General features: G+C 43.0%; 1 protein-coding gene across 1 annotated transcript in view; it reads left to right on the forward strand.

Annotated features, from left to right (window-relative positions):
• Nucleotides 1-24,565, forward strand: part of LOC137397337 (TNF receptor-associated factor 3-like) — a 66,815-nt gene that overhangs the window by 35,622 nt on the left and 6,628 nt on the right. The window contains exons 7-10 of the mRNA XM_068083627.1: nucleotides 3,423-3,603; nucleotides 5,159-5,241; nucleotides 8,368-8,517; nucleotides 14,105-14,272. Of these exons, the coding sequence (XP_067939728.1) occupies nucleotides 3,423-3,603; nucleotides 5,159-5,241; nucleotides 8,368-8,517; nucleotides 14,105-14,272 (582 nt within the window). The remainder of the gene's footprint in view (nucleotides 1-3,422; nucleotides 3,604-5,158; nucleotides 5,242-8,367; nucleotides 8,518-14,104; nucleotides 14,273-24,565) is intronic.

Here is a 24,565-nt window from a genome sequence, read left to right on the forward strand (position 1 = left end):
TTATTGACAAACAACAGAATTGTAAAAATTGCTGTAAAGTTACTGCGAAGGTGACTTCGAGTTTTCTGGGCATCAGGTGGTTAAAGTGCCATGGAGGAAGATAAGAGAATGGAGGCAAATTTATCTTTTACTTTGAGTCTCTTATAGATATACTGTTGAGTTTATATTCAGATTATATTTCCGTTTGAGGTTATAATGTAATTTCCTGCGTGTGCGAGATACGTATGTACAGTGAGTTCTTGACAGTTTCTTTTTAAACCTTAGCATCTAGCAATACAATAGCTTAGATTGATGAATATACTAAAGGTAATATTTTTAGTACTCATTAATATATGTACTAATTAATAAAATTATAACTTTTTGCTATCACCAATCATCATTTTATAATTTTTAATCTTTTCAACTAGCTATATTTGCTTCAAATTTTCTTTGGCAGTTTTATCTAGTAAATTAGATCTATGATTTGACTTTAGATGTTCACCTCCAACTTGAAGAAAAAGAAGAAAATCGATTGATCAATGTAAATCTTTAACTTCCAGAACCAAAGCTTTGAATCGTTGGCTTGGCGTACTTGTGCTTTTGTTAAACAGTTATTCATTTTTAAAATTACACTCACAATCTATCCAACTCCCAATTTGAAAGCTTTCAGTAGATATGCGTTAGAATGACATATCTATGAATGACATATATTTATTTCATTTGTTTTATTGATTACAGGATTTTTATGTAGTCCCATTGACAAAGCAGCTTTGTCAGTGTGAAAACTGCCATAGATCGGAAAGAGAAACTTGAATGTGTGCTGCATAAATCATGTTTTGTTTGAAATTGCTGCAGTAGATGAATTTGTCGTATTGTATGATCTGAAACTATGTGAGTGGCCACGACTTGGATTATGGATAGATATTTTTAAATAAAATCTTCATGACGAGATGAAATTTTTTTGCTTGTAAAATTTATACATGTATAATAAAATAATATTGTTGAAGATAATGCAAAACATGATTTGCAGAACATTGAATACATCATAGCCTCGTTGGCACCTGTGCTGAAATCTTTTCTGATAGATGGATTAATGAAGTGCAATCAGAGCTGAATGTACAGGCATTTTGCATAGCTCAACCATTTGTTTAGTACTTGAATCAACTAATCAAATGTGACCAGTGAATTTTTTTCTACACATCGATACCGATAATGACTCGATAACGTTGAGAGTCGACTATATAATTTTACTTATGGTAGTAAGAAACTAGTTTTCAGTGTGGGCAATGATATGCAGCCCCACCCCAAGGATAGGTGACAAGCATAATGTGAGCGGCGCTTTTGGGAGGCTGTATATAATTAGTTTGGGTAGCGACGGATCTGTGCCGATACAAAGACCTTATTCTACATAGTCTGCTTCACAGAATTACTGTAGCTTGGTAGAATTAGTAGTCGGTACTAAGATGTTTACACAGCATTTAGAAGAAGCTAATATGACAAGTTTTTAATTTTCCTTGTTTGAGGCCTTTAAGACATTAGTAATAATGTATCTGTTGCTGGATTTAATATTTTATTCTAGCCAACACGAGCAAATACAAAATAAACTATATTCCAATAGAGCCGCATAGCACTAGACTTTTATCGCAATAGCCGATGTGAATACGAGAGATAGAAACAGGTTGTATCACGCGTTACATCACTTTATCGTCATCGTCAAATCATCGTCTCATTGTCAAATATCTTGACAATGAGATCGCCTAGCACAACAAACAACCTATCAACTGAGAGACAAAGAAAAATACTTTCTTTCAAAATCAACTCAAATTTGACGCAACCAAATCTTTAACTCTCAGACGCATATGCGCTAAGCACAATCTTTAGCTTAAAACTAGTAGTTCATCTACTATCGTAAATGTAAACCTTTTTACACATCTGTCATCGTAGTAAGCCAGCGTTAAACAATGAGCTATTATTAGTCTGATTGAGTTACTAATAATCTCTATGGTGTTGCTTTCAAAGTTTTAATTAAAAAAAATTGAAAACTTTGGAATTGTAAAATAGACTTCAATATTATCAGAAATAACAAAATAATTAAGTGTCATTGATGTAGCCATGTAACTATTAGTGCAATTTTATGAACACTTCTCTACTGATTACTTGCAATTATGGATTCATAAAAATCCAGAAATGGCAAAGTGGTTGCCAAATGAGGTGGCATTCAATTAAAGAATAGCGCTCTAATTTTCACCATTCTGTAATGGCATTCAAATAAACGGGGTGTTAAATTATATGTTTTAGAGTATATTATATTATGATCTGTGTGTTTTTATTGTACCAAATGCTTTTTAAGTTCTGTGATATAAGGTTAGTTTGAAAAGAAGGCTATGGTATGATGAGGTGGATATTCTTTTTAGTTTCTTTTAACCATTCTAACTTTGGAATCTTTTAAAAAAACTAATTTGCTTGAGATTGACTTTTAAGGTTGAGCCATTACGTGTATTCCTATGAGAATGTACTACAATTTGTTCAATTTACCTGGCAGCTAAATTATGTGACAACTCCTGTTAAATACAGCAGGTAAAGACACATAGCATTAAAACCAACAGAAAACTAAAAGAATGCAAAAATTAAATTAGTCAAGTAGTATTCCGTAAAAGGTTATATTCAGCATTACTATCTAGGTTTGTAGATAAATATGATGACAGAGATATGATTTACTATAATCTCTAACATAGGCTAGGTAAAGTTGAAGACGATCTAATTTACAATCTTTTTATGTTTTTTTTGTTATTACTGAAATTTTATTTTTGTTTAAAAATCTGCAAAGCTCTGAAAAGCTGTGAGCATCACTGTTGAAAATAATTGTGTTGAGAGTTAAATGTTTGCTTGAATTTGACATGGAAAGATATTGTATGTTTTCTTTTTGCGTATTTGAGATCCTAGGCACATCGAGTTACATGTTGTTAAGTGTTTCAATGAACTTTAGGATGTTGAAGATTAACACGCCATATCTTTCTGTAAAAAGATATGGCGTTCTTTGCTGAAGGTTACAGCAATGCACTTATGTTTTGCTTAGTAGCACACTTTTGCAATGGGAATGACTGAAATGTAGAAAATGTTTTAAATTGAATAGATTGCACTGCATTTTAGGGCGTCATTAGCAAAGGCTGTGATACACAGATTCCTTACAAGCGTGAAACGTATAACAAAAAAATTGTGAATAATAAAACTCGCTTGAATTTTAAGTTTTGCTTCCATCTTGCAGACAATTCAAACTCGCGGATTAACTGCACCATGAAAACAGCGTAAGAAAGCCATATGGCAAGGGTGAAGTTTGGAGTTAAAGAACTACTAGTCAACCAGTTACTAATCATTTGAAAGTTGGCCTTTGGACACATAAATATGTTTAGTCTCACGGCTTTGTCTGCAACTATATTTTATAGAAGCTCGTAGCGGAAGTGACTATGACTATAGAGACACTAAGTAACAGACAAACAATATCAGGTACGAATGGAGATCACCTGTTGAATGTAATGAGGACTGTTGCGCACAGCTCACAGCAGATCGAACAAGTCTCTGAAGAAGTTGAAGCGATTGAGAGACAGATTCGAGACTCTGGACTCGGTAAAAGAAATTATTCAAAGATCCAAGTCAGCCTGCAAACCTATTAAACTTCTAATTACTGGTAGTTTGTTGGACTAATCATTGGCAGTGTATGTAGAGCAAAAATTAATAGTTATATTCTTTTTTGAGAAGGTGGCTCCAACATTGCCATCAGACCTTTCTGTTAACTGCTACCAGTAGGTACATTCCATTGAACAATAAAACATATCATGATTACTATTACAAAAGAGATTATGTCAAGTGGGAGTTGTTTTTGTGACTCAAACTTTTTTTTTCAATGTTAGCTTTATTCTGTCAATATCCGTTCTATGACTTTGCATTTGTAGCTCAAGCCACTCTGCTTATGGAAAGGAGTTTCAATGTGAAAAACCCAAAATATTTCCATGTTTGAAAGAGATTTCGATAAGAAACTCTTTGCAACGATTGACATCATAATCGCACTTTCCCTAATCTGTGCAATTTAGGGGTACTTAATTTTTATTGATTTCAATCTTTAAAATTTTGGCATTCAGATAATCTTAATTAACAAAAACATTCACAAATAATAAAAAATACTAAAGATTTATAATATAAATTACTAAAACTTATGTTTTTTTTATTTTAAAGTTATGGTGAGAAAAATTACTAGTGTAAAAAGTTTTTAAAGCCATCTTGCTGCATGCTGAGTATGCTTTTATAAACTTACTATGTGTTAGGTCAAGGTTGAATTAGCGGAAACATGACAGTAACTTTTAAATAAATCATTTAGATTTTAACACTAAACTCAGCATGTTGAACTAAGTTAGATGTCTATTGAGATATTTATGAACTAGACATATATGTATAGTTCTATATGTGTATAGACATATAGAACCAGATATATATGAACAGTGTTTCTAGACTTTTCAGAAAGTAAATTCTACATCTAATTTTTGAAGTTCTTTAAAAGTGAAACTTTTTTTGATTTTTTAAAAAGTTAAATAAACATCTACCTTTTAGATTTTTTCAAAAAAACCTTTTACGTTCAATTTTAAGATTTTTTAAAGGGCATCATTCAGCTACTTTTTATATATTTCCCCAAAAATAAAACAAGCCTGTTTATTAAACTTCTTTAAAAACAAAGTTAACCACAAGTTTGAGATTTGTGCAAAAGTACAGCTAACTCCTAATTTTGAGACTTCAACAAAAGTACAGCTATCATCTACAATCTAAATTTTTTGTTTGATTTCCTGAATTTTTCTCTATTTAACTATTTTTTTTTAGTAGAAGTTTTGATCTCTTACTTTTCCAGTTGATTTTTTAAATGAGTCAGAGCTGAATGACATTTCTTAGTTTGCGCAACCACTTCTCATTTTGACATTGGTAACATGATAGTGGTTTTTCTACTTGAAGACCATGTCTATGTGTCACGAATGTCACAGGTGTCACATTCTCTGTTTTTCAATGAACGCCTCAATTAGCATCGGACAGTTTTTGATGTACTGTTTTACGTCATTAAATACCTTTCAGCAGTTAACCTTGATTAGATAATATTTTCTCAATCTCCTTTGACCTTTGTTTGTTTTCATCTTTGCAGGCAAAATAACAGTCATAGAAGCGCGCACCGAAAACATTACAAAGAATACACAGACTCTTAGTAGTATGGAGAAAAGTATGGAGGTGGGTTCACTATATATGTAAATGTTTAACAGTTTCCTGCTTGCAGTATTCATTATTGTAGACCTACTGTATTATCACAAAACTTCAACAAGGCATATCGTTATAGATCTAGCTTCTTAAATAACATGATTAGCTCATTCTATTACAAAAAATCAAAAAGCTCGCCTATGTTCACATTGGAAATAGACTGTAATGCCAGCAATTTTGTTGTTGACAAATAGGCTGGTACATGAAAGATTCCAACTTGGGCGCATTGCCTACAACAATAACGTTCTCTCAGAATATTTATTACTAAATTTTAATTTATTCTGTAAGATGCATGCGCTTTGTTTAGTTATAAAATTTAACTATTAATTAAATTACAAAATGATAGCTTTGCTGTATACACTAAAGAAAATATGTTACAATACCTCTTATAATAGGACAGCCAGTCTCTATGGCTAATAATACAGGAATATAATAGGCGACACAACAGCCTATTATACATGTGAAAGGCAGCAGGCTAGCCTATTCCCTGACTAAAAAATAGTCTGACTTATAACTTTTTATGATAAGCAGGCTACATAGTAGACTATTTAAGCATGGATATAAATAAAGGCTTAATTTAATTATAGACGAGTACTGTGTAATTCAAAAACAATTATTTATTACCAAATTTAAAATACTGGCATAAAGTTTGAAAGTATTGTCTGCTAGGCAGTGCTGCCATACAAAACAATGTAATACAAGTTGCCTCTTGTTTGTTGCATTGTGATATAGACAGATATATATTTTTGTCTTAATCATATATTGATGTGAAGTGGTTTGCATTGAAGATTCAGCTATGTGACGGTGTTTCAATAATGCAATGCATTTGTTGACAACTTCAATCGTTGACCTCTGTACAAGTGCTTTGTAATTAAAAATGATGATTTTGGAAAGCTGAACTAATATTTAGTAACATTTTTTAAACTTGAAAGATACTCAAGCGTCTTTATCTACATGTTGATAATAAGGTTATTTAATTTGATATTGTCTAACAGAAAGTTATCAAATTTATAGTGCCATAACTTTATATATGTTTAGATGTATCAACAGTGAATGTGTAGTACAGCTTAGTGCACATATACTTTATTTCTGTGAAGAGCTAGAACCTTCTGGAAGTTTCATTAAAACGTTTGTCTGCGCAGTTCTTGAACTTTCAAGAATTTTCTAGAATTGGACAGGCAAAAATTCAGATTTATATATAGATTTTTGCAGGAGCTCACTTATGAAAGCGTTTAGAGTAGAAACTGAAGGTGTGAGCTGCATATTTCTAACAAAACTAAACTGTTACTATAACAAAGCATATCAAGAAGCATCCATAAACATTCATCTTGTTCTTATAAAACTCATCTTATAGTTCATCATCAACTTCATCTATAAGTTTCATGTAGTACAGTAGTACAGTAAGTAGTTAAGTAAGTAGTACAGTTAAGTAGTACTGCTAAGTATTACAGTTTGTAATTGATATACAGTATATACTGTATATACTGTATATACTGTATATACAGTATATACAGTATATACAGTTTTTAATTGATATACATATAATGTTGAAATAAATCAGATAGTTGTAAATATTTTCAATAACCTTTGACTTTGTGATAAAGAATTTACTTCAAAGTCTATATACAAAACTGGTTAAAAGTGGTAAGGAGTGAATCAGGAGTAGTATTGGGCCAGTAAGGAGTTATCCGCATTTACCGACACCGAGGGATTATTGGCATTTGGGAAGCCAAACATTTTCTGTGACAGCTACATGTAGTTATCCGCGACCAGTTTGAGATGATCAGTATATATTCGTAAAAGCCAATCAGTTAATGGTTATCTGGATAGAGTTTTGTATTTGACAGGCTACAGTATTACCAGTGACGCGTTGCGTGGGATAATCTCCCGCACAATGAGCTGCTTATGAAAAAGCTCATTTGAAGTCTCGCACACAATTGCCATGTAACAAAATGAGATTACAATTGTGCATCAATTGATGTTTTGGTTAATTGCAAAAACGCCTCTTCGACGAACACGCTAATCAAAAAGAGTCTCTCAGCGCACATTGGCAATCACAACTTTTTTCTCAGACATTTTGAAAACACAACACATGCCAATTATATTATAACTCTTTCTTCAACGAACATTTCCACGCTTACCTATAGGTATCTAGTATTATATTACGTCTTACATTGATAAAATGTAAAACGTAATATACGTTTTATATTTCATCAAATATAAAACTTATATTACGTTTTATATTTGATAAAACCCTCCATCTGATATTTGATACGTTTGATATGTTTATATGTTTTATATTTGATATATCCCCCACCTGCGTTATATAAAAATAGGCAGTAGGTGAGCTGAAGTTAAACACACACTGAAAATCTTATACCGAACTACAATACCGACAATACCAAACGTTCTTAGTTGGCAAAGGATACCAAAGATAGTAAATATTGAGGATATCGACACCGGGAAAGCCGATAAAAAAGTGCAAGGATATCCTATCCGGCACTAAATTATATACCGGCCCAACACTACTCAGGAGGCACTATTTTAAGTGAATATAAACATCAATTAATATATCTTCTGATAAATATCAAAGATGAACTTGAACCAATTTTTTTGTATTTAATTAGGAAGTAACGGTACTTTTCTATCATCTAAATTTTTTGCGATATTTGAGTTAATCTGATTGCCAAGATGTTTCTGATTGCCAGGATGATTGCCAATACTAAAACTGATAAAACTTAATTCGATTAAATTGCTCAGAGAAAAATAGGTAAGAATTTGAATATTTGATATAACCTATTGCATTGAAGCTGAAGAGTTACGTGTCTTCACTCTGTTGGACTCTTTGCAACTATAAATGTAGTCATGCTTTTGCTTGATCTGAGTGTTTTAATCACAATCAATTTGTATCAAAAACAGTCGCAAATGATAAAACAATCCCGATACTTTCTGATAACATTTACTAAAGTTTTTGTACAAGTTTAACTTTAAATTTTTTGTTGACATGCAGAAACTCACTGAATGTTTTAAGCAGATGAGCTCTTATTTGATTAACATGTTTGTATCTTAATGCTTCTAATCTATTCGTTTAAATTTTAGAGTATGGAGTTTGTTTCCTACAATGGAGAACTCATCTGGAAGATCAGCAACTACAAACAAAAGAAATCTGATGCTGTCGGAGGTCGGCAAATGTCAATCTACAGTTATCCCTTCTACACATCTAGATACGGCTACAAGATGTGTGCAAAGGTAAGTGCTAAGTTTGCTATTAGGTAAGAACTTGCCATTCGTGTGATCTTCTGCTCTAATGAGCTCTGATGAAAATGGATGATGAAAACAAACATTGAATCGGCTGTATGGCTCAGCCAACTGAATGACGAGCATATTGAAAATCTAATGACTAGCCACAATGCTGTGTAAAAAATTCTACAAGACCGTTTTCTAGATAAACCCATTTTTTCAGATAAAACCTCTCATACTAGATTATTCATTTAGTATAACTTTGCTAAGAAAAGGTTCACGTAAACGTAAAAGTTTTGGTCCTGGTATTATCAGAACCGAAGCAGTTTTGCCGATCATATTAATATAGGTAGAGGTTGTTTATGAGTCACACTTAGAGAGCGTTATACCTGTTGCATAAATGAAGGATCATTAAACTTTTGTTAATTTTTTAAATATATTTAAAGAAGCTTAAGAACTTTACAAAAATGTTTTAACATTACTAAATTGATTCCGTTTTAGAAAAATGGTATTTTATTGTTATAAAAAACTTGCTAATCTATAAGGGATACATTGGACGCACTTGAAAAAAAATTATTTATAAATAAAAACATGGATTCATATTGAGCAACACTGAAACAAAATTTTAACAAAAATAACATGAAGCAATATCCTAATCAAATGAAATAATGTGCCAACTTTTTTGATTCTATTTTTTCCTAGCGATGAACTCGTTATTTCTCATAACCATCAATGCATTCAGAATCTCTTTAAGGAAGCCAGACATGATTGGTTGGAAGGCACCTTAATCTTCATGTTATGAATGATAATGCCTTTGTTAAAAAATAAGACATTTTGTTTGTTATTTTCATTTATGGTTGAAATATAACATAAACCCAGCAACATCTAAGGTTATTCAAATGAAAATATGTAATATTAAAGAAGACAACAGATAGATGTAACACATAACAAAAACAATAGATATACAAAACATAAACAAAGGAAAGGCAAATACGTAACATTAACAACAAAAAATACAAATTTCTAGCAATTACAAAGAAAATACAAATACATTTGCTAGCAAATATATTATAAATACGCAACATCAACAAAAAAATAAAAATTCATACCCATATTAGAAAAATATAAGTAAGTAAGCTCGCCAAAAAAAACTAAAGACATTAACTCAACAAAAGAAATATAAATATGTAATCACTACAACAGAGTCATCAGCCACAGAGTCAAGGTATAATGATAATTATAAATGACAGGAATAGATGAACAGCTACTAAAATTTGGTCGACGATTGCATAGACCGCAAGCCGACTTTGGTTTTAATACGTCAATTGGCTTAACTTTGAAGTTATGCCACATAAAATGTCAATAATTGAGTGTTCAAAGACATAAAAGCTTACAGAAGATATTTTCAAAATATGGCTATTTATATATATATATATATATATATATATATATATACTGATGAAGAAGAAGGTTGCAGTTCCCTAGGAGAGAGTACTCAATATTAAAATAGAGCATTTATATAAAATATATTAAGAACTGAAAACTTTTAAAACATTTTACTACTTAAAGTTTCATGGTTGTTACCATTCATCAGGTAAAACTAAAATGATCTGAAATTCATCTGACCGTACGCAAAAACACATCAAGTAGCTTAGCAATAAAAGCCAGCTACATATAATATAACAATCAATTGGTTTATGTCACAGCATTGCAAATTAAGTGTTTATTTGAATGCCTGCACTTTGACACAAGCTCGTTTCTTGAGTTTAAGCTTGCAAGCTCAGATTTGTATAGAATGAAGTACTTCTCCCAAATGCACAAATTACAGCGTTTACTGGTCTTATGGTAACTACTCCCTTTCTTCAATACTCTCCACTTGATGTCGTACTGGATGGACCGATCTTTAAGCTGTCATATATAATTACTTAGCTCTGTTGATGTTCGTTTTGATGGATTGTTGAAGCTGCTACGATGGTTGTAATATCGTTTCTTGAATGAGCTCTCTGTCAGGCCAACATATGTTTGTTTGGTAGCATCAGGCTCGTCGGTCATAACTGTAGCCTGATAGATGACAGAACTGGACGTACATGCATTTGGCAGTGGACATGTACCTTTATCTCGACAGTTGCATGTTGCTGTTGGCTTTTCGTTTGATAGCTGCGCTTTGTTGTTATTTGCAATAATCTGTCCAATATTCTTCATGCAGCTATAGCTAAGTTTTAAATTGTTTCTATTAAATATTGAATAGATATATTTATATATATATAAATCTCAAAGTTTGTCCTCCTTTGATTTTTCCATTTAGAGCTAATAAAATCTAGGAATGAAAAATCTCATAATCACTAGGCCAGCACCTAACCAGTTAAGCTACGCAAGATGCAATGGATTCATTAGGCAATATGAGTCATTACTTTGGTTAAAGTGCTAATAGCACTCTACATTACGCAGTGTCACTAAAGCTTCCTCTTACAGCTCTTATTAGTAAGTTTAGCAATAGAGATAGTACTGCACTCAAATTAGTCATTGGCAATGTGCCAGGCTAATGAAAAGTGGCAAGCAACTCCATTAACTGTCACTATTTATAAGCTGTTTTAGTACCCGTGCAACGTCAGGCCTTTGGTTAGTAATAGCAAATGGGTAAGATTTTTTCTTATGAGAATCTTGCGAAAAATTTGATTAATTTTTTGAAGTTTTTCAATCTTTCTTAAAAATTAGTATGTCATAATAAAATATCTTATTTGTTTAAAGCTTTAGAAAGATTTAAATCTGCCTTTCTGTCTGTGATACATTGTCATCTTGTGACGACTCATTGGGAAGCAAATACATGCGACAAAAGGACAACATGATAGTCATAAAACACTAATGAACTTGGTGGCGCAACGTGAGGAAAACAATATGTTTACTGGCTGGCAGTAGATTACACTGTTTTGGTGTTTTGCATTTTTCTTCTTTCGGAGCTTATCTTTTCCCCTCGGTCAGATTGTCATAATAATTACGACATCACTTACTCTTGTTTTCACGTGCTCTTTGTGAAGCTTTTGATAGCTTTTACCTTCTTTTAATTTAAGTAGCATTTCTCTTGAAGGCTCATTTGAAGTAGCACATGCTAGCTGCACTGGTAGCGTATTGTACAAGATAGTCTTGTAAGAAGTACATTGCTATTATAATTATATTACTTTATTCCTAAACCGATCTAAATAAAAATATTGTTTTGTCGATGTATAGAAATTAACACGATATAATATATATTATTAAATTAAAAAATAATTCAAGTAAAATAGTATCAATATTCAAATGCTGCAGTCAATAAATATATGTATATATTTTGAATAATACTTGAAATTGATTTTCTCGCCAATTCCGCTAACTGAAAATTAACAACTTTTTTTGTGACTAGTTAAATTGTTGATAAACTAATATTTGAAACACTAATAATAAATATTTTATAGAATATGAACAACAAATACTTACTAACATCAGTTGTAATCTGAGCCTAGGTGATATTTCAATGTGGTATTGTACTATTTATAATGATTGATAATATAACTAAGAATCATATTATAATATCATATTTATAAATAATATATATAATTAATGATTATTTAGATAGTAAATGTAAATGGTAAATCAAAATTCAAGAAACTTTAATATAGTGCAAAAAATTATGCAATAAAAATAAATATAAAATCTCGTTCAATATTATATTTAAAAAATACTATTAAATTTTATGTAAAAATACTGTCACTTAGAAACGAGAACAATTATATTTATGAAAGGAAATTAATTAGCATGTTATATTGTTTGTTTTATCATTATTAACCATCTGACTATTTTTATTATTTATTGATATTTAGCAAGAAATGACAAAAGGCATAAAGATTTTAAAAGCACCTTTACTCAATTATTAGCGTTAGGCAAACACGTAGTTTACAGAGTATTATACAAAAACTTTATGTTCAAAGATAACTTATTCTTAGTCTTAGTACTGATTCCCATCATAAATCACTAACAGAATTACTGTTATAATAAAACTTCTATATGAACACCACCTTTTGTTGACCACCACTGTAGTGAAAGCGTTGAAAAATAAAGCGTTATGGGATTAAAATAGAATATTTACGGTATACATACACTAGAGAGTAACGACTAGAATGATTGTTCCTGCTCATACACACCCTCATCAGTATTACTATATTGAAAAAGGAGTAAAGCCAGTCAATGTTATTAAAACTAATTAAAAGCAAATCACAAGGATCTCTTCCACAAATTTTTGTGTATTCTATTGGGCAATTAAAGTATGTAATTTTTTATTGTTGAAGATGGAGACCGAGATAATATTAAATTAGTACTGCTGGCGTGATAATTGTAGTTCAATAAAAGTGTCCGGTTCATGATGGAAATTTTTTGCTGTTAGTGTTTTAAGGGAAATTATTATTGTGAAAAATTGCTAGAAGTGTGTAATTTTCTGTTTTACCAAAATTTTGTCTAGATGGAGTAGTGATGTAATTGTAATCTTTTTTTATCAAGGAGCCTGATACTATTGCGGTAAGTTTTATTTGCAGGTCTGTCTCACAGGTGTTAATAACGGTGAAACTGATGTTTAAAGATTACCTATTATTGCAAATTATGTTGAAACTGCTACAAAGATTCTTTCAATTTATTTTGCAAACATTTTGAAACGTAAATCTTATATTTTTACAGAGAAAAATAATGATAATAAGAATAACAATAATGATAAAACTGAATGATACTTCCTGACGCATTACCATCTCGACGTCAATTACCAACAAAACATTTATTTCAATTTAATTTCTGATTTAATATTCATTATATTGTACAGTTTATAATACAACAAAATGTGAAGATTATTATAATAAAGAATTTTTTGTTAAAATGTGTGTTAAAGTATATTTTCAGTCAAATCTTAGTAGGAGGTTTCAAAGTCTGGCAATTACCATAGTAAAACATCTTACTGATATGTAACCTGCTGCAGTTAATAATCTTACTGACCTGCTGTAGTTACAAAGTGAACTAAGATTGGAATTATAAAATGTTTTACAAAATTATACCGCCAACATCTTTTTCTATTTTAATACTATCAATGTTTTCATTGCACATTTGAAGCAGATTTGGAGTTGTGCTCACTTTGAGTTACAGTATGATCTGTTTCAATGGACATTCGCATGTTGCGATTTACTGCAGATGCTTTGTTAACAAACATAAGAATTTCTTGCTTGCAACTCCTGTCTTGCTCAGCACCATGCTTTCTTGCTGAAGTGTATAAGATTTTAATAATGGGATATATTGCGAGGCATGTTTTTGCAAATTATTAAGAAGTGTATTTTCAATCTTTAATAATTTGAGAGCAACAAAACTTGCTTGATTTGCAGGTTTCTTGCAGCCTCTATTTTGCAGATAAGGTGAACTTGCAGGTTAACTGCATTATGGTAACATAGTGATACACTATGTTTCTATGACAAGGTTAATTACTAATCACATGCATCTAGACAACTTCCTCCTTGTTAAGTATTGCTGACAATAAATTGGAGTATCAATATCTATTCTGATGAAGTAAATGTGTGAACTTATATCTCAGGCCTATCTGAATGGTGATGGAAATGGTAAAGGGAAATGCCTAAGTCTCTTCTTTGTTCTCATGAGAGGAGAATTCGATGAACTTTTGACCTTTCCTTTCAAACAGAGAGTGACCTTCACTTTGCTTTCTCCACGAAACCAACGACTTAACAAGCATGTGATATTTCTTGTGAGTATACATATAGAAGTTTAGATATTGAACGCGTTAGAGAAGACTGTTACCTTTAACAAGTTAGGTAGAATACCTAATCTATATATATATATACAGTCAAACATGGATAACTCGTCCACGGATAGCTCGAACACATGGTTAATTCGAACATTTCCTTTGGTCCGTTCCCACGTAATGATAAATTGTTATAGATAACTCGAACTCAACACTGTTAATTCGAACTGTTTTTTTGCCCAACAGCTACCGAAACGGTTGTTTTCGCTTTAGAAAATCCCTTTATTCAAAGCCATAGAGGTAAACATCATCTTTTCGTAATTCATAAGCGTCGTTATTACCACCATCGGCAAAATATTTTTGTCAACGACTTTTCTAAAAGTTTGGTGAAATTTGATTTATACTGCGATACGATGAATAGCACGGGCTAGCCGAGTCACGCGCGCAAGAATTTTCGCCACGCACATACAAAACAAAAATCGCATGTTGTTTTGTATGTGCGTGGCGAAAATCCTTGAGTGCGTGACTCGGCTAGCCCGTGATGAATAGTTTTCCGACGTTGATTCCGTGTTGAATCAACGTCGGAATGTTGAATGTTTAAAACGTCTTAAAAAATGTTGTAATTAAACGTATACGTTGTCTGAGCTACAAAAAAACTATTCATCGTTTGACCTAAACACAGAATACGTGTGTACATTCAATAAGTATCTATTAAAAAAACGTGAGTGATATAGAATGTACCGTAAAACCTCGTAAAACTTCTAATTGAACTGCCTCGGAGTGTTGCTCTTAACGAATCCCAGGTAAAGTAAGGTAATCTGCATAAACTTCAAGAAAAAACGGCAAAATTGATCGTGGGTAAAACCCCAAAAGAAAAAAATGTCTTTTCTTTTGAGCATTTCAACAACGATCAAGTTTTGCCAATGTCAATCTGAAAAACGTCCTGGCAATAACATCACCTCAAACAAACCAATCTCAAGTGATAGAAAAATCTCTATACTTTTTCATGAAAACGTTTTAAACTTTACATTAGAAGCATTTAATTTGAAACAAGCCATTTGTGCTTTTGATTTATATTATAGTTTGTATATGTACATGTATCTACTAATAAATAAGTAAATATATGGACTTGTGACAGTGCTCTGATAACTTGAATGCTCTGATAATTCGAACACTTTTGCTCGGTCCCTTGAAGTTCGAGTTATCCATGTTTGACTGTATATACATATATATATATATTAAAAAAAAAAAAAATATATATATATATAGATATATATATATATATATGTATATATATGTATATGTAGCAGATTTTTATCATTAACCTACTCGATGTGTTTTTGCGTACAGTCATATGAGCTTCAGATCATTTTAATTTTACCTGATGAATATTACCAACCTTGAAATTTTAAGTAGTAAAACGCTTTAAAACTTTTCAGTTTTTATTATATATATATATACATATATAAATACATATATATATACATATGTATACATATATATACATACATGTATATATTTATTAACATAAACATGAATATATATATACATACATGTATAAATCTCATTGTTTGTTTAGCTGTTGGTCGTATGTCCGGTCATAGCAATAAAATTTTGGGGTGTAAAATCTCAAAGAGTGACATTCAATTTGATCTCTTCAGAAAACCACGAACTTAGCAATCATGAGATATTTATGGTGAGTATAGATATTACAAGTTTATATATAGAATTTGATCAAAAAAGCTTAACATTTTAGATAAAGAACCTAATCTATATATAGAAATATATATATATATATATATATATATATATAAATATATATATATATATATATATACATATATATATATATATGTATATATATATTTATATATAAATATATATATTATTATAAAGATATATATATATGTAAATATATATGCATATATATATACATATGCATATATATATGCATATATATATGCATATATGTATATATATATATAGAGGCGCCTATGCGCCTCTGCGCCTCTGCGCCTCTGCGCCTCTGCGCCTCTGCGCCTCTGCGCCTCTGCGCCTCTGCGCCTCTGCGCCTCTGCGCCTCTGCGCCTCTGCGCCTCTGCGCCTCTGCGCCTCTGCGCCTCTGCGCCTCTGCGCCTCTGCGCCTCTGCGCCTCTGCGCCTCTGCGCCTCTGCGCCTCTGCGCCTCTGCGCCTCTGCGCCTCTGCGCCTCTGCGCCTCTGCGCCTCTGCGCCTCTGCGCCTCTGCGCCTCTGCGCCTCTGCGCCTCTGCGCCTCTGCGCCTCTGCGCCTCTGCGCCTCTGCGCCTCTGCGCCTCTGCGCCTCTGCGCCTCTGCGCCTCTGCGCCTCTGCGCCTCTGCGCCTCTGCGCCTCTGCGCCTCTGCGCCTCTGCGCCTCTGCGCCTCTGCGCCTCTGCGCCTCTGCGCCTCTGCGCCTCTGCGCCTCTGCGCCTCTGCGCCTCTGCGCCTCTGCGCCTCTGCGCCTCTGCGCCTCTGCGCCTCTGCGCCTCTGCGCCTCTGCGCCTCTGCGCCTCTGCGCCTCTGCGCCTCTGCGCCTCTGCGCCTCTGCGCCTCTGCGCCTCTGCGCCTCTGCGCCTCTGCGCCTCTGCGCCTCTGCGCCTCTGCGCCTCTGCGCCTCTGCGCCTCTGCGCCTCTGCGCCTCTGCGCCTCTGCGCCTCTGCGCCTCTGCGCCTCTGCGCCTCTGCGCCTCTGCGCCTCTGCGCCTCTGCGCCTCTGCGCCTCTGCGCCTCTGCGCCTCTGCGCCTCTGCGCCTCTGCGCCTCTGCGCCTCTGCGCCTCTGCGCCTCTGCGCCTCTGCGCCTCTGCGCCTCTGCGCCTCTGCGCCTCTGCGCCTCTGCGCCTCTGCGCCTCTGCGCCTCTGCGCCTCTGCGCCTCTGCGCCTCTGCGCCTCTGCGCCTCTGCGCCTCTGCGCCTCTGCGCCTCTGCGCCTCTGCGCCTCTGCGCCTCTGCGCCTCTGCGCCTCTGCGCCTCTGCGCCTCTGCGCCTCTGCGCCTCTGCGCCTCTGCGCCTCTGCGCCTCTGCGCCTCTGCGCCTCTGCGCCTCTGCGCCTCTGCGCCTCTGCGCCTCTGCGCCTCTGCGCCTCTGCGCCTCTGCGCCTCTGCGCCTCTGCGCCTCTGCGCCTCTGCGCCTCTGCGCCTCTGCGCCTCTGCGCCTCTGCGCCTCTGCGCCTCTGCGCCTCTGCGCCTCTGCGCCTCTGCGCCTCTGCGCCTCTGCGCCTCTGCGCCTCTGCGCCTCTGCGCCTCTGCGCCTCTGCGCCTCTGCGCCTCTGCGCCTCTGCGCCTCTGCGCCTCTGCGCCTCTGCGCCTCTGCGCCTCTGCGCCTCTGCGCCTCTGCGCCTCTGCGCCTCTGCGCCTCTGCGCCTCTGCGCCTCTGCGCCTCTGCGCCTCTGCGCCTCTGCGCCTCTGCGCCTCTGCGCCTCTGCGCCTCTGCGCCTCTGCGCCTCTGCGCCTCTGCGCCTCTGCGCCTCTGCGCCTCTGCGCCTCTGCGCCTCTGCGCCTCTGCGCCTCTGCGCCTCTGCGCCTCTGCGCCTCTGCGCCTCTGCGCCTCTGCGCCTCTGCGCCTCTGCGCCTCTGCGCCTCTGCGCCTCTGCGCCTCTGCGCCTCTGCGCCTCTGCGCCTCTGCGCCTCTGCGCCTCTGCGCCTCTGCGCCTCTGCGCCTCTGCGCCTCTGCGCCTCTGCGCCTCTGCGCCTCTGCGCCTCTGCGCCTCTGCGCCTCTGCGCCTCTGCGCCTCTGCGCCTCTGCGCCTCTGCGCCTCTGCGCCTCTGCGCCTCTGCGCCTCTGCGCCTCTGCGCCTCTGCGCCTCTGCGCCTCTGCGCCTCTGCGCCTCTGCGCCTCTGCGCCTCTGCGCCTCTGCGCCTCTGCGCCTCTGCGCCTCTGCGCCTCTGCGCCTCTGCGCCTCTGCGCCTCTGCGCCTCTGCGCCTCTGCGCCTCTGCGCCTCTGCGCCTCTGCGCCTCTGCGCCTCTGCGCCTCTGCGCCTCTGCGCCTCTGCGCCTCTGCGCCTCTGCGCCTCTGCGCCTCTGCGCCTCTGCGCCTCTGCGCCTCTGCGCCTCTGCGCCTCTGCGCCTCTGCGCCTCTGCGCCTCTGCGCCTCTGCGCCTCTGCGCCTCTGCGCCTCTGCGCCTCTGCGCCTCTGCGCCTCTGCGCCTCTGCGCCTCTGCGCCTCTGCGCCTCTGCGCCTCTGCGCCTCTGCGCCTCTGCGCCTCTGCGCCTCTGCGCCTCTGCGCCTCTGCGCCTCTGCGCCTCTGCGCCTCTGCGCCTCTGCGCCTCTGCGCCTCTGCGCCTCTGCGCCTCTGCGCCTCTGCGCCTCTGCGCCTCTGCGCCTCTGCGCCTCTGCGCCTCTGCGCCTCTGCGCCTCTGCGCCTCTGCGCCTCTGCGCCTCTGCGCCTCTGCGCCTCTGCGCCTCTGCGCCTCTGCGCCTCTGCGCCTCTGCGCCTCTGCGCCTCTGCGCCTCTGCGCCTCTGCGCCTCTGCGCCTCTGCGCCTCTGCGCCTCTGCGCCTCTGCGCCTCTGCGCCTCTGCGCCTCTGCGCCTCTGCGCCTCTGCGCCTCTGCGCCTCTGCGCCTCTGCGCCTCTGCGCCTCTGCGCCTCTGCGCCTCTGCGCCTCTGCGCCTCTGCGCCTCTGCGCCTCTGCGCCTCTGCGCCTCTGCGCCTCTGCGCCTCTGCGCCTCTGCGCCTCTGCGCCTCTGCGCCTCTGCGCCTCTGCGCCTCTGCGCCTCTGCGCCTCTGCGCCTCTGCGCCTCTGCGCCTCTGCGCCTCTGCGCCTCTGCGCCTCTGCGCCTCTGCGCCTCTGCGCCTCTGCGCCTCTGCGCCTCTGCGCCTCTGCGCCTCTGCGCCTCTGCGCCTCTGCGCCTCTGCGCCTCTGCGCCTCTGCGCCTCTGCGCCTCTGCGCCTCTGCGCCTCTGCGCCTCTGCGCCTCTGCGCCTCTGCGCCTCTGCGCCTCTGCGCCTCTGCGCCTCTGCGCCTCTGCGCCTCTGCGCCTCTGCGCCTCTGCGCCTCTGCGCCTCTGCGCCTCTGCGCCTCTGCGCCTCTGCGCCTCTGCGCCTCTGCGCCTCTGCGCCTCTGCGCCTCTGCGCCTCTGCGCCTCTGCGCCTCTGCGCCTCTGCGCCTCTGCGCCTCTGCGCCTCTGCGCCTCTGCGCCTCTGCGCCTCTGCGCCTCTGCGCCTCTGCGCCTCTGCGCCTCTGCGCCTCTGCGCCTCTGCGCCTCTGCGCCTCTGCGCCTCTGCGCCTCTGCGCCTCTGCGCCTCTGCGCCTCTGCGCCTCTGCGCCTCTGCGCCTCTGCGCCTCTGCGCCTCTGCGCCTCTGCGCCTCTGCGCCTCTGCGCCTCTGCGCCTCTGCGCCTCTGCGCCTCTGCGCCTCTGCGCCTCTGCGCCTCTGCGCCTCTGCGCCTCTGCGCCTCTGCGCCTCTGCGCCTCTGCGCCTCTGCGCCTCTGCGCCTCTGCGCCTCTGCGCCTCTGCGCCTCTGCGCCTCTGCGCCTCTGCGCCTCTGCGCCTCTGCGCCTCTGCGCCTCTGCGCCTCTGCGCCTCTGCGCCTCTGCGCCTCTGCGCCTCTGCGCCTCTGCGCCTCTGCGCCTCTGCGCCTCTGCGCCTCTGCGCCTCTGCGCCTCTGCGCCTCTGCGCCTCTGCGCCTCTGCGCCTCTGCGCCTCTGCGCCTCTGCGCCTCTGCGCCTCTGCGCCTCTGCGCCTCTGCGCCTCTGCGCCTCTGCGCCTCTGCGCCTCTGCGCCTCTGCGCCTCTGCGCCTCTGCGCCTCTGCGCCTCTGCGCCTCTGCGCCTCTGCGCCTCTGCGCCTCTGCGCCTCTGCGCCTCTGCGCCTCTGCGCCTCTGCGCCTCTGCGCCTCTGCGCCTCTGCGCCTCTGCGCCTCTGCGCCTCTGCGCCTCTGCGCCTCTGCGCCTCTGCGCCTCTGCGCCTCTGCGCCTCTGCGCCTCTGCGCCTCTGCGCCTCTGCGCCTCTGCGCCTCTGCGCCTCTGCGCCTCTGCGCCTCTGCGCCTCTGCGCCTCTGCGCCTCTGCGCCTCTGCGCCTCTGCGCCTCTGCGCCTCTGCGCCTCTGCGCCTCTGCGCCTCTGCGCCTCTGCGCCTCTGCGCCTCTGCGCCTCTGCGCCTCTGCGCCTCTGCGCCTCTGCGCCTCTGCGCCTCTGCGCCTCTGCGCCTCTGCGCCTCTGCGCCTCTGCGCCTCTGCGCCTCTGCGCCTCTGCGCCTCTGCGCCTCTGCGCCTCTGCGCCTCTGCGCCTCTGCGCCTCTGCGCCTCTGCGCCTCTGCGCCTCTGCGCCTCTGCGCCTCTGCGCCTCTGCGCCTCTGCGCCTCTGCGCCTCTGCGCCTCTGCGCCTCTGCGCCTCTGCGCCTCTGCGCCTCTGCGCCTCTGCGCCTCTGCGCCTCTGCGCCTCTGCGCCTCTGCGCCTCTGCGCCTCTGCGCCTCTGCGCCTCTGCGCCTCTGCGCCTCTGCGCCTCTGCGCCTCTGCGCCTCTGCGCCTCTGCGCCTCTGCGCCTCTGCGCCTCTGCGCCTCTGCGCCTCTGCGCCTCTGCGCCTCTGCGCCTCTGCGCCTCTGCGCCTCTGCGCCTCTGCGCCTCTGCGCCTCTGCGCCTCTGCGCCTCTGCGCCTCTGCGCCTCTGCGCCTCTGCGCCTCTGCGCCTCTGCGCCTCTGCGCCTCTGCGCCTCTGCGCCTCTGCGCCTCTGCGCCTCTGCGCCTCTGCGCCTCTGCGCCTCTGCGCCTCTGCGCCTCTGCGCCTCTGCGCCTCTGCGCCTCTGCGCCTCTGCGCCTCTGCGCCTCTGCGCCTCTGCGCCTCTGCGCCTCTGCGCCTCTGCGCCTCTGCGCCTCTGCGCCTCTGCGCCTCTGCGCCTCTGCGCCTCTGCGCCTCTGCGCCTCTGCGCCTCTGCGCCTCTGCGCCTCTGCGCCTCTGCGCCTCTGCGCCTCTGCGCCTCTGCGCCTCTGCGCCTCTGCGCCTCTGCGCCTCTGCGCCTCTGCGCCTCTGCGCCTCTGCGCCTCTGCGCCTCTGCGCCTCTGCGCCTCTGCGCCTCTGCGCCTCTGCGCCTCTGCGCCTCTGCGCCTCTGCGCCTCTGCGCCTCTGCGCCTCTGCGCCTCTGCGCCTCTGCGCCTCTGCGCCTCTGCGCCTCTGCGCCTCTGCGCCTCTGCGCCTCTGCGCCTCTGCGCCTCTGCGCCTCTGCGCCTCTGCGCCTCTGCGCCTCTGCGCCTCTGCGCCTCTGCGCCTCTGCGCCTCTGCGCCTCTGCGCCTCTGCGCCTCTGCGCCTCTGCGCCTCTGCGCCTCTGCGCCTCTGCGCCTCTGCGCCTCTGCGCCTCTGCGCCTCTGCGCCTCTGCGCCTCTGCGCCTCTGCGCCTCTGCGCCTCTGCGCCTCTGCGCCTCTGCGCCTCTGCGCCTCTGCGCCTCTGCGCCTCTGCGCCTCTGCGCCTCTGCGCCTCTGCGCCTCTGCGCCTCTGCGCCTCTGCGCCTCTGCGCCTCTGCGCCTCTGCGCCTCTGCGCCTCTGCGCCTCTGCGCCTCTGCGCCTCTGCGCCTCTGCGCCTCTGCGCCTCTGCGCCTCTGCGCCTCTGCGCCTCTGCGCCTCTGCGCCTCTGCGCCTCTGCGCCTCTGCGCCTCTGCGCCTCTGCGCCTCTGCGCCTCTGCGCCTCTGCGCCTCTGCGCCTCTGCGCCTCTGCGCCTCTGCGCCTCTGCGCCTCTGCGCCTCTGCGCCTCTGCGCCTCTGCGCCTCTGCGCCTCTGCGCCTCTGCGCCTCTGCGCCTCTGCGCCTCTGCGCCTCTGCGCCTCTGCGCCTCTGCGCCTCTGCGCCTCTGCGCCTCTGCGCCTCTGCGCCTCTGCGCCTCTGCGCCTCTGCGCCTCTGCGCCTCTGCGCCTCTGCGCCTCTGCGCCTCTGCGCCTCTGCGCCTCTGCGCCTCTGCGCCTCTGCGCCTCTGCGCCTCTGCGCCTCTGCGCCTCTGCGCCTCTGCGCCTCTGCGCCTCTGCGCCTCTGCGCCTCTGCGCCTCTGCGCCTCTGCGCCTCTGCGCCTCTGCGCCTCTGCGCCTCTGCGCCTCTGCGCCTCTGCGCCTCTGCGCCTCTGCGCCTCTGCGCCTCTGCGCCTCTGCGCCTCTGCGCCTCTGCGCCTCTGCGCCTCTGCGCCTCTGCGCCTCTGCGCCTCTGCGCCTCTGCGCCTCTGCGCCTCTGCGCCTCTGCGCCTCTGCGCCTCTGCGCCTCTGCGCCTCTGCGCCTCTGCGCCTCTGCGCCTCTGCGCCTCTGCGCCTCTGCGCCTCTGCGCCTCTGCGCCTCTGCGCCTCTGCGCCTCTGCGCCTCTGCGCCTCTGCGCCTCTGCGCCTCTGCGCCTCTGCGCCTCTGCGCCTCTGCGCCTCTGCGCCTCTGCGCCTCTGCGCCTCTGCGCCTCTGCGCCTCTGCGCCTCTGCGCCTCTGCGCCTCTGCGCCTCTGCGCCTCTGCGCCTCTGCGCCTCTGCGCCTCTGCGCCTCTGCGCCTCTGCGCCTCTGCGCCTCTGCGCCTCTGCGCCTCTGCGCCTCTGCGCCTCTGCGCCTCTGCGCCTCTGCGCCTCTGCGCCTCTGCGCCTCTGCGCCTCTGCGCCTCTGCGCCTCTGCGCCTGTAATTTAGCAGCTGCTATTGCTATTTAAAACTTTGAAATTCAGATTCTGTAGCACAGAACATTTGATCTCGGAATGACCCATCATCAGTCCACAGCCTTATCAATTAACCCAAATGAGCTTGATGGATTTGCTAGGCAACATATGTCATTATATTAGTGAAAATACGCTTCTGCTTTCTTCTACTACACTACGTGATGGCACAACGTCATGGAGGGCAGTAGCATAATTTCATGCATGCTAGAGTGAGAGCTAGAGTCAGTATTTAGCTCTTAGTCATAAGTTTACTCAAATTTGCCATTGGCAATGTGCCAGGCTAATAACAAGAGGCAGTTAACTACATTACCCCTCAATCATTATAGGCTGATTTTTAACACCGGGCCATCGCCGGGCCTCCAGGTAGTATATATTTATATATATTTATATATATTTATATATCTCCTTGTTCGTTTAGTTGTTGTTTGTGTGTCCATTTATAGCAATAAATTTATATGACCGAAAAATCCCCTTTGCACTAAAATTGAACTCGGAACCTCATGTTCTACAGCCAGGCATGTTATCCATTATAGTACACCGCCAACTGGCTATGCTATGGACTAATTGTGCACATCATACTTATTACCTGTACATCTGCAAATCTTTAATGTTGATTGGTTAAGATAACACTTTTCAGTTTTATCTAGCACGCTTGAAAATCATGGTTGTGTAAGGGATCATGATGCAAACTGTTTTTTAACGCTGGCTTCAGAAGAATAAACTTAGCTCTTATCACAGTGAAGATTTACACTAGCTTAATTTACTCAAGTTCATTCAATAAGGAAACTTAGCTGAATGAAAACAAGTTTTTTATGCAAAAATTATTTTATCATTTTTTTTCTTTGTCATTTTAGTATTTTTGTGAAATGCTGAACATTCAGCTATTCGAATATATTTATGAGCTGGGTATGTAAATGCAAGCATAAAAACTTAAACTGCTAATGACAAAAAATCTGCAAACTTAGACATTCAATCCCATTCACTGTTGGATTTTTTGTTATTTTATATTACCTTCCACATTAAAGAGGTAAGCGACATACAAATATGACTAACGCAAAAGGAAGAATTTTTTGTAAGATTTACTCTATTATCATCACTAACATTTTTAGTGTTATTTTTACTTATGCTTTTCAGCCATAAAATTCTAATGACAGTTTTAACTGGCATGTAACGGTATCTCAAGGTAACGTAGCGTCTTTGTGATGCCTCAACAGTTCCAAGAATGACCAATCCAATGACTCTAGATAGTTTATTGGAATTGACACATTTCTCTGCTGGCTAATATTTCCTTTCATGTCATAAAATAATCATCTTTCATTTTATAATAGTTTGATAGTTTGATAAACTTCAGTGTAAGCAGATGACACAAAGATGGATGCTGTGGGATATTGTAGAAGAAACTGAAAATTTTTTGGACATGAAAAGTTCAGGTCAGCAATTTAACTCAGAAACATGTTTTAGCTAGGAATAAATGAGAGCTGTTTACTGTAATTTAATCTATATTACAGTGACTAGCACACTTGCCAGTTCGTTCAATGTGGGAGATCATCATGAGTAATCAGTATATAAATAATTAACCAATCAGTGATGGTATAGTGGTAGTGTGCTTGCTTTTGAATCTGATGCCATGGCTTGATTTCCGTGTGACTGCACGACAATCCTTGTTTGTTAACGT

This window comes from Watersipora subatra, chromosome 5 (assembly GCF_963576615.1).
Source record: "Watersipora subatra chromosome 5, tzWatSuba1.1, whole genome shotgun sequence".
Classification (NCBI taxonomy): domain Eukaryota; kingdom Metazoa; phylum Bryozoa; class Gymnolaemata; order Cheilostomatida; family Watersiporidae; genus Watersipora; species Watersipora subatra.